Source organism: Microtus oregoni, unplaced genomic scaffold (assembly GCF_018167655.1).
Source record: "Microtus oregoni isolate MIOR12 unplaced genomic scaffold, Mior012 000034F_ref0000314, whole genome shotgun sequence".
In the NCBI taxonomy this organism is placed as follows: domain Eukaryota; kingdom Metazoa; phylum Chordata; class Mammalia; order Rodentia; family Cricetidae; genus Microtus; species Microtus oregoni.
Genome location: NW_024543093.1, coordinates 14,551,531 through 14,562,413, shown reverse-complemented (window position 1 = coordinate 14,562,413; position 10,883 = coordinate 14,551,531). Strand labels below are relative to the sequence as shown.

General features: G+C 43.7%; 1 protein-coding gene across 1 annotated transcript; it reads left to right on the top strand.

The window, feature by feature from the left end:
* Positions 1-10: 10 nt before the first annotated feature.
* On the top strand, positions 11-5,226 carry LOC121432324 (olfactory receptor 10T2-like). Its single transcript, XM_041630175.1, has 3 exons — positions 11-64; positions 986-1,048; positions 4,270-5,226. The coding sequence occupies exons 1-3, from the start codon at positions 11-13 to the stop codon at positions 5,224-5,226; spliced, it is 1,074 nt and encodes a 357-aa protein (XP_041486109.1).
* Positions 5,227-10,883: the final 5,657 nt, after the last annotated feature.

The following is a 10,883-nucleotide window of genomic DNA, read 5'->3' as shown; positions in this document are numbered from 1 at the left end:
TCCCGTACACATGAGGGCCCCTGTAGTGATGGCTGGAGCTGGAGGTGGGAAAGGAAAGGACTGTGTGGGCTAAGAGCAGGTTCAGGGTACTTGCCCACAGTACCAACACTATCTGCTCTGGAAATCCAAGGGATCCGGGAATTCAACCTTTAAGTTTTGTTTTCAAGGATGTCATGAAGACATGACTTTTCTTTCATTTCTTTTCCTTCTTAAAAGTTACATTCGTTTATTTGTATGTGCACATGCATGCTACAGCACCCTTGTGGAGGTCAGAGGACAGCTCGTGGCAGCTGATTCTCTCCTTACACCACGTGGATCCTGGGGGTATCAAACAGGGTCACTAGGCTTGCCTGCAGTAGCCTTTATCATCTGAACTATCACACAAATGTCACCTTTTCTATCAGTCTTTGCCTGCCTTTTCCTCCCCCTTTCTCTACTCTCCTCTGTTCCTCTGGGACAGTGGTTTACTCTATAGCCAGGCTGCCTTAAGCTCACCATCCCTCTGTCTCAGAATGCTAGAATTATAGGTGTGATCCTCTACACTCAACCAATGCCTCATTTTTCAAAGTGGGTGGCAGTGGTGGTGGTGACGGCGGTGGTGGTGGAACACTCTTCTTCCCTCCTCTCTTTTCTCCTCTCCCTTTCCTCTCCACATAACTCAGGCTGATATGGAACTCAAGGTCCTTCCCAACTCTCCATCTCACAGCTGCTGGGGTTACCACCAGGCACCAAGACACCATGTCTGATTTTGTTTCTGGAGATTTCTAGTTAGGTTTTTTTTCTTCCTCATAGCATGAATTCCTTGGGCGGGGGGAACTCACTGGAGTTTCTCCTGAGTTGAAATCCTTTTGGTTTTTATTAGCATGTGTTAATTGTACAAAGGAAAGGCTTCATTGTATTTCCATACATACACATTTTTCATGCCTTTTATTACTTTTCATGTCCCCCGTCCTGCCTACTCCTTTTCCTCTTTCTCTTCTTTCAGGCTGTGCTTGAACTTGTGGTTCAGACCCATTCTTGCCTCTCCTCCCAGGTCTTGGGATTCCAGGTATGTGTCATCACACCTGGCTGTGTCCTTTTAGTTTTATTTGTGTTTTATCAGGAATTAACAAATGACAGTCTGAGAGCAAACTTGTGCCTCCGACTATTTGTGTTAATAAAGTTTTATTGGGCCAGGCACAGTGATGCACACATTTCAATCCCAGCACTTGGTAGACAAAGGCAGGAAGCTCTCCCTGAGTCTAAAGCTGGCTTGGTTTACATAACAGGTTCCAAAGCAGCCAAGGCTACATAGTGAGACCCTGTCTAAAAAAAAAATCCAAAAAATTGACAGGGAGGGCTGTTACACAGAGAAACCCTGTCTCAAAAAGGAAAAAGAAGGAAAGAAAGAGAGAGAGAAAGAAAGAAAAAAAGAAAGAAAGAAAGAAAGAAAAGTAGCTTGCATCTGATCTCAAACAGGCACATTTTTATTGTTTTGCATTCCTTTTGTTTCTTTTACCTGAGTGCTAGTGATGGGAGCTCAGGCCCTCACGCATGCCCAGCAGTGCGCTTACCCACCCCACCATCTTCCCAGCTACAGCACATTTTTTAGTTCTTTGAATTAGGTTGAAAAGTTTCTTTCCAATGTGAAAAATGTCATTTAACTTTCCAAATATTTAAATGGGAAGCCTTAACTCCTATCATCCCGCTTTGCTAGTGGATGTTTTCAAGTGCATAGCTGGTTATGGTTTTGAGCTCCCGTGAGGGCTGCAGGCTTGCAGATGTCCAGAAACGCTGCTAGATTGGCTGGAAGGTAGGAAGAAGTGCTCTCACTCTCGGCCATATTCCCAGCTCTAATGAGTATTTTTTAATTAGAAAAGTGTGTGCATGTGTGTGTGCTTGTGTGTGTGCATGTGTGTGTGTGCTTGTGTGTGTGCATGTGTGTGTGTGCATGTGTGTGTGCATGTGTGTGTGTGTGCGCGTGTGTGTGTATGTGTGCTTGGGCTTGTGTGATAAGGCAGGACGGATCAGAGGACAGTCTTCAGTGGTGGATTCTTTCCCTCCTCCACGGCTCAGGACGAAGCTCAGGTGGTCACCCTTGAAGCCCTTGCCTACCGAGCCATCTTGTCAACCTCCAGCCACTTTTCTCTTGGTTGGCCACACTTATCAGTTAGGAAGAGCACTCATAATCCACAGCAGTCTATGGGGAACAAAGAAATTGTTTCAATTTCTACTAAAATCTGAAGGGAAAAAAGAATGTGTAGAGCTGAATATCAAAGATTACTTTAATATTTCTACTAGTAAGTCTTAATTTTTTTCTCTTTACAATAGAAGACAAACATGTCTATGGCCCATGATGCTTATGGCCATTGAATGAGAATGGCCACCACAGGAACATTTATTTAAATGCTTGGTCCCCAGTTAGTAGAATTGTTTGGGAGGGAGTAGAAAGTGTGGCCTTGCTGGAGATAGTGTCTCACTAGGAGTGTCTGTCTCTCTCTGCCTGCTGCCTTCAGGGAAGGATGTAAAGCTCTCAGCTTCTGCTCCAGAGTTATGCCTGTCTGCTTTCCACCATGGTCATAGACTAAATCTCTAATACTGTAAGCAAGCCCCAGTTAAATGCCTTCTTTAATAAGAGTTGTAATTATGGTGTCTCTTCACAGCAATAGAACAATGACTAAGACAGAGTGTCCTAGCCTTCTACCTTGTTTGAGACAGGGTCTCTCTCTCTCTCTCTCTCTCTCTCTCTCTCTCTCTCTCTCTCTCTCTCTCTTTGGAAGCAGAAACTGAAGCCCAAATCATGGAGGAATGTTAATCACTGCCTTACTCCTCCTGACTTGTTTAGCTTGCTTTATTTTTTTTATTGATTTTTAATGAGTTCTACATTTTTCTCTGCTCCCTCCCCTGCCTCTCCTCTCCCCCTCTCCCAAGGTCTCCATGCTCCCAATTTACTCAGGAGATCTTGTCTTTTTCTACTTCCCATGTAGATTAGATCTATGTATGTCTCACTTAGGGTTCTCATAGTGAAAGAGGGTTTCTTTCTATCTTTTCTTTTTTCTGTTTTTTTTTTTTTTTTTGCTTTTTGAGAGGGTTTCACTGTAGTTTTAGACCTGTCCTGGAACTAGCTCTTGTAGACCAGGCTGGCCTCGAACTCACAGAGATTCGACTGCCTCTGCCTTCCAAGTGCTGGGATTAAAGGCGTGCGCCACCACCGCCCAGAGAGACAGGGTTTCTTTATGATGCTTTTAGAGTAGGCTAGCTGGCCCTCAAGCTTTTGGGGATTCTCCTGTCTTTACCTCGCCACTACTGGAGTGCTGGGATTACAACTGTACTCTTGCTCTGGGTTCTTGCAAGTGGGTTCTGGGGATTCAAAGGCAGGTCCCCAGAAATGCACAGCAAGCCTTTGACCCACTGAGCCATTTCCTCAACCATGTCCTCAACAGTATGTCATTTATTGGCTGTCTGCTTTTCCCGAATTACTTCTATTTTCACAGACTGTTGGTCTTTGGGTCCTCATCTAGGGTCTCTTTCTAAATTTAAATGAAACCACAAAGGGACTTACTGTCTTCTTCCTCCATCTAAAGATCTTTGCTTTGTGTCTAAGGTATGACCACCGTGAATGTTCCCAATCTGGTCTGCTCTTGGATCAAGGCTGAGTTTGGCCTGGTTAGCACTTGGATGGGAGACCTGGGAATACCTGGTGCTGTAGGCTTAACAAAACAAAACACAGCAAACAAAAAGCACTTTCCTTGTGAATACTTAAAAAAGGATTTATTTTTATGTGTGGGTGCGCAGTTGTGTGAATGTATGCAATGTATGTGTGGGTATATATATAGACCAGAGAGCGTGCTGGATCCCCTGGAGTTAGAGTTATAGGCCTAAGCATCCAGTCTTATCCTTTGGAAAAGCAGGAAGTCTTCTTAACCATTGAGCTCTCTCTCCAGACCCTGCTTCGTAAATCCTCTTCCTCCTCTCCTCCTCCTCTTCTTATTTTTACTGAGACAGGATTTCTCTCTGGAGTCCTAGCTGTCCGGGAACTCACTCTGTAGTCCAGCTTGGCCTTGAACTCAGAGAGCCATTTGCCTCCCAAGTGCTGGGATTAAAGGGATGCACCTCTACCATCTGGCTAATTCTTCTTACATGTTAAGACATCTGGCTGACTGGGTAATAACTGATCATTTCTGAGTCCCTCTGTCCTGTCTGCACATCAGTGATGATTCTCCTTCCCCCACCTGAGGCCTAGCCAAGCCTCATGACCTGCATTGTCCCAGTGATCCTATCTCCTCCCAGGCTCCTGAGAAGCAGCGGGACAATGGGACCCGGTTGATGACAGAGTTCGTGCTGGTGGGATTCTCCAACCTCCCAGAACTGAGGCCCACTCTCTTCACCTTGTTCCTCCTCACCTACCTGGTCACACTCATTGGCAACGCCACCATCATCACCATCATCCAGGTGGACCGCACCCTCCACACTCCCATGTATCGCTTCCTGGCTGTGCTCTCCCTCTCTGAGACCTGCTACACACTGGTCACCATCCCCAATATGCTGGCCCATCTGCTGATGGAGAGTCAGGCCATCTCCATCGCGGGCTGTCGGGCCCAGATGTTCTTCTTCCTGGGCTTGGGATGCAGCCACTGTTTCCTTCTCACACTGATGGGTTACGACAGGTACGTGGCCATCTGTCATCCCTTGCGCTACTCTGTGATCATGAGGCCCACCGTTTGCCTATGTCTGGGAGCCTTGGTTTTCTGCTCTGGTTTCTCGGTGGCCATGGTTGAAACCTGCATGATCTTCTCCTCGCCTTTCTGCGGCACGGGCCGCGTGGAACACTTCTTCTGTGACATCGCGCCTGTGCTGAAGCTCAGCTGTGCAGAGAGCACGCACAAGGCACTCGGCATCTTCTTTCTGAGCATCCTCGTGGTGCTGTTCTCTTTCCTCCTCATCCTCCTCTCCTACGCCTTCATCGTGGCAGCCATCGTGAGGATCCCTTCTGCCGCTGGCCGACGCAAAGCCTTCTCCACCTGCGCCGCCCACCTCACGGTGGTCATCGTGCATTTTGGCTGTGCCTCCATCATCTACCTGCGGCCAGACTCTGGGGCCAACCCCTCCCAGGACCGCCTGGTGGCGGTGTTCTACACGGTGGTGACTCCATTGCTGAACCCTGTGGTCTATACCCTGAGGAACAAGGAGGTGAGGGTGGCCCTGAGAAAGAGCCTGGCGCGGGGCTGCAGGCTCTGTTCGCATTAATGAGTTCCCTTCCTAGACTAGATATCCCCCACCCGGAAAACAAGAGCCGTTTCTGTAGTGTGTTGCTTTGTCTTGTTTTGATATGAATGTCTGTGTCTGTATGAGTGTGCCACATGAGCGGATGTGTCCATCGAGATCAGGAAAGGGCCTCCAATTTTTCAGGGTTTGTGTTACAAATAACTAGAGCCTCCTGATATAAGTTCTAGGAGAGAGTCCTCGTCCACTAGAAGCAAGCACCACAAAGCTATTTCTCTAACCCCTGTTTGCAATTTTGTCTTGTTTGAGACAGAGTTTCATTATGTAGCCCTGGTTAACCTGGAACTCACTTGCCTTGAACTCACAAAGATTTGTCTGCCTCTGCCTCCCCAACGTTGGGACTAAAGGCCTACGCCACCACTGGTTATTGTGGAATACTCCTTTAATCCCAGCATGTCAGGGGCGCAGAGGCAGGCAGATCTCTGAGTTCCAGTCCAGCTTAGTGTACAAAGTGAGTTCTAGAACAGCAGGACAACACAGAAAAACCCTGTCTTGAAAAACCAATAAAAGAAGGAAGGGAGGGAGAGAGGGAGAGAGGGAGGGAGGGAGGGAGGGAGGGAGGAAGGGAGGAAGGAAGGCAAGCAGACCTGTGCCATTAATACAGGATCTGCAATGGCTTCTTAATCCCCTATGCTTCTGGTGTTGATTTTATTATGGACAGAAGGCATCAAGGAGATGTCCCTTGGAGACAAAGGGGCCAATACATCAAAGGTAGCGTGGGAGTCATAGAACAGTCTAACTTTTTTTAATTTTGAAGAGATTTATTCTATTTTTATTTATGGTATATGTGAGTATGGATAAGTAGGTAGATGCATTTGAAGGTGTTAGACTCCTTAGAGAGAGCTGTGGTAACCCGCAGTTGTGAGCTGTGATGTGGGATTCCCCTCTATATGCTGTGACTATCATTGGTTAATGAATAAAGAATCTGCCTGGCCTGTGATAGGATAGAGTAGAGCTAGGTGGGAAAAACTGCCATACTCATAGTGCATGCACACAGATGGATGGAGAGAGAGAGAGAGAGAGAGAGAGATCTTTTAAAAGACGGGGTGGTGAGGTGCCTTAGTAGGTAAAGGTACATGTTTCCATGTCTAAAGATCTAAGCCCCCAATCACATGGTAAAAGAACAGAAATTACTCCAGGAAGTTGTCCTCTGACTTCTCCATGCCTGTAGTTCCCCCAATCCCCTCCATACACACAAAATAAATAATGTCAAAATTTTTTAAAAGATACAGAAACTCACCAAAACTGCATATATAAATACATTTGCTTGTTTGTTTGTTTATTATGTGCATGTAGGATTACCTCCAGAGCAAGATTCATGCAGGACTAACATCAGACACTCGGATGACAATGATCACAGCGTTGCAGACAACCCTGGAATAAGTGCTCAGTTAACTAGAATCCATACGGCTCTCACAACTGACAGTCCAACCTGTAGCACCTAACAGAGCATTTAGATTGGAATATCCCTGCATGTTCCCTTCCCGAGTCTCCAAAGTCTCTGTTTTGTTCATCCCCTGTCTGTCAGCACCCACTTCCCAGTGCTGGGGGTATAATTCCGTGGGAAATTACTTACCTGGCTAGCATGGCCCTAAGTTCCATCCCTACAGAAAGAAAGCATTTCCTTAAAAAACATGTAAGGCATCGAAACCCCAGTCTCACCAGCACACAAGTCAGCCATATAGAAACTAAACAGAGAAATAACAAAACTAACAGATGTCATGACTCAAATAGATTTAACAGACATCTACAAAGGTTGTCACCCAAACACACACACACAAAAATACCTTCTCAGCACCTCATAGAACCATCTCTCAAATTGACCACATATTCAGTAACAAAGCAAACCTCAACAGACACACACACACACAAAATGGAATAACTCCCTGTATCTTTTTTTGGGGGAGGGGCAGTTTCAAGACAGGGTTTCTCCATAGCTTTTGGTTTCTATCCTGGAACTAGCTCTTGTAGACCAGGCTGGCTTAACTCCCTGTATCTTATTGGATCGCCATGGCTTAAAGTTAGAAATCAACAATAACAGCACTAATTGAAGAAAGTCTACAAACTCATGGAAATCGAACAATGCTCAACAGAATCACCCCAGGACAAGGAAGAAATAAAGAAAGAAATTAAAGACTTCCTAAAATTGAATGAAAATGAAGGCAAAACACACCCAAAGCTATGGGACACTGTGAAAGCAGTGCTAAGGGGAAAGTTCACAGCACTAAGTGTCCACATAAAGAAAGTGGATAAATCTCGCACTAGCGACTTAACAGCACACCTGAAAGCTCTAGAACAAAAAGAAGCAGACTCACCCAGGAGAAATAAACAAGAGGAAATAATCAAATTGAGGCTGAAATCAATAAAATACAAAGACCAATGAAATCAACAAGATAAACAAACCTTTATCCAAACTAATCAAAAGGCAGAGAAAGAATTTCCAAATTTACCAAATCAGAAATGAAAAGGAGAACATAACAACAGACACTGAGGAAATTCAGAGAATCATGAGGTCATACTTTGAAAACCTATACTCCACAAAACTGGAAGCCCTAAAAGGACAATTTTCTGTATAGGTACCACAAACCAAAAATTAAATCAAGACAAGATGAACAATTTAAATAGACTTATAGCCCCTAAGGAAATAGAAGTCATCATTAAGTCTCCCAACCCACCCCCCAAAAAACTCAGGGCCCAATGGTTTCAGCACAGAATTCTACCAAAACATCAAAGAAAAGCTAATACCTATACTCCTCAAATGGTTTCACACAATAAAAACAGAAAGAACCCTGCCAAACTCTTTTGATAAGGCTACACTTACACTGATTCTGAAACCACACAAAGACTCAACCATGAAAGAGAATTACAGACAAATCTCCCTCATGAACATTGATGCAAAAATACTCCATAAAATATTGGCAAATCAAATCCAAGAACACATCAAAAAAAATCATTGGCCATGATCAAGTCAGCTTCATCCTAGAGATGCACAGATGGTTCAGCATATGAAAATCTATAAATGTAATCTACCATACAAAAACTAAAAGAAAAAGACCATATGGTCATCTCATTAGATGCTGAAAAAGCCTTCAACAAAATCCAACACCCCTTCATGAAAAAGGTCTTGGAGAGATAAGGGATACAAGAAATACACACACAGAGAGAGAGAGAGAGAGAGAGAGAGAGAGAGAGAGAGAGAGAGAGAGCCAACAGCCAACATCAAATTAAATGAAGAGAAACTCAATGTGATTCTACTAAAATCTGGAACAAAGCAAGGCTGTCCATTCTCTCCATATCTACTCGACATAGTATTCAAAGTTCTAGCTAGAGCAATAAGACAACAAAAGAAGATCAAGGTGATACAAATTGGAAAGGAAGAAGTGAAATTTTCGCTATTTGCAGATAATATGATAGTATACATAAGTGACCCCAAAAATTCTAAAGGGAACTCCTACAGCTGATGAACACCTTCAGTAATGTGGCAGATACAAGATCAACACACAAAAAAAAAATCAATAGCCCTCCTATATACAAATGATAAAATGGCTGGGAAAGAAATCAGAGAAAGAAATCACCATTTACAAATACTGTAAAATATCTTGGGGTAACACTAACCAAAGAAGTGAAAGACCTGTATGACAAGAACTTTAAGTCTTTGAAGAAAGAAACTGAGGAAGATACCAGAAAATGGAAAGATCTCCCATGCTCTTGGATAGGTAGTATCAACATAATAGAAATGGCAATACTACCAAAAACAATCTACAGAGTCAATGCAATCCCCAGCAAAATCCCAACACAATTCTTTACAGACCTCAAAAGAACAATACTCAACTTCATATGGAAAAACAAAAAACCCAAAATAACCAAAACAATCTTGTACAATAAATGAACTTCCAGAGACATTACCATCCCTGAAATCAAGCTCTATTATAGAGCTACAGTAATGAAAACAGCTTGGTATTGGCATAAAAACAGACGGGTGGACCAATGGAATCGAATCAAAGACCCTTATATTAATCTGCACCCATATAAATACCTGACTTTGACAAAGAAGCTAAAATTATACAATGGAAAAAAGAAAGCATCTTCAAAAAATGGTCCTGGCATAACTGGATATCTACATGTAGAAGAATGCAAATGGATCCATATCTATCCACATGGAAAGAACTCAAGTTCAAATGGATCAAAGATTTCAACATAAATCCAGCCACACTGAGCCTCATAGAAGAGAAAGTGGGAAGTAGCCTTGAACGCATGGGCATAGGAGACAACTTCCTGAATGCAACACCAGTAGCACAAACACTGAGAGCAACAATAAATAAATGGGACCTCCTGAAACTGGAAAGCTTCTGTAAGGCAAAGGACACTGTCAATAAGACAAAACAGCAGCCTACAGAATGGGAAAAGATCTTCACCAACTCCACATCGGACAGAGGACTGATCTCCAAAATATATAAAAACTCAAGAAACTAGACATCAAAATACCAAATAATCTAATTAAAAAGGGGGTACAGATCCAAACAAAGAATTCTCAACAGAAGAATCTCAAGTGACCAAAAAACATTTAAGAAACTGCTCAACATCCTTAGCCATCAGGGAAATACAAATCAAAACAACTCTGAGGTATCATCTTACACCTGTCAGAATGGCCAAGATCAAAAACACCAATGACAGCTTATGCTAAAGAAGATTCAGAGTAAGGAAAACACTCCTTCATTGCTGGTAGGAGTGCCAACTTGTACAGCCACTTTGGAAATCAATATGGGTGGTCTCTCAGAAAATTGGGACTCAACCTACCTCAAGACCCAGCAATACCACTTTTGGGCATATACCCAAAGAATGCTCAATCACACTACAAGGACATTTGCTCAATTATGCTCATCGCATCATTATTTGTAATAGCCAGAACCTAGAAACAACCTAGATGCTGCTCAACTAGAGAATGAATAAAGAAAATGTGGTACATTTACACAATAGAGCATTACTTAGCAGTTTTTAAAAAATGACATCTTGCTAGGCGGTGGTGGCGCACACCTTTAATCCCAGCACTTGGGAGGCAGAGGCAGGCAGATCTCTGGGAGTTCGAGGCCAGCCTGGTCTGCAAGAGCTAGTTCCAGGTCAGGCACCAAAGCTACAGAGAAACCCTGTCTAAACCCCCCCCCCCAAAAAAAAAGACATCTTGAAATTTGCATGCAAATGAATGGAATTAGAAAAAAAAAATCCTGAGTGAGGTAATTCAGACCCAGAAAGATGAGCGTGGTATGTACTAGCTCATAAGTGGATATTAGAGGTAAAGCAAAGGATAACCAGCCTATAGTCCACGACCCCAGAGAAGCCTGGTAACAAGGAGAACCCTAAGAGAAACATACATGGATGCCCCAGGAAGGGGAAATAGACAAGATCTCCTGAGAAAATTGGGAGTGTAGGGGTGGAGGGAGGAGGGGAGGAGGAAAAAGGGGGAAGGGGAGAAGAACATGAGGGAATGGATGTTTGAGATGGGAGAAGGACAGAGAGGAAGAGCAAAAAAGAGATACCTTTATTGATAGAGTCATTATGGGGCTAGCAAGAAACCTGGCACTAGAGAAATTCCCAGGAATCCACAAAAATGACCCCAGCTAAGA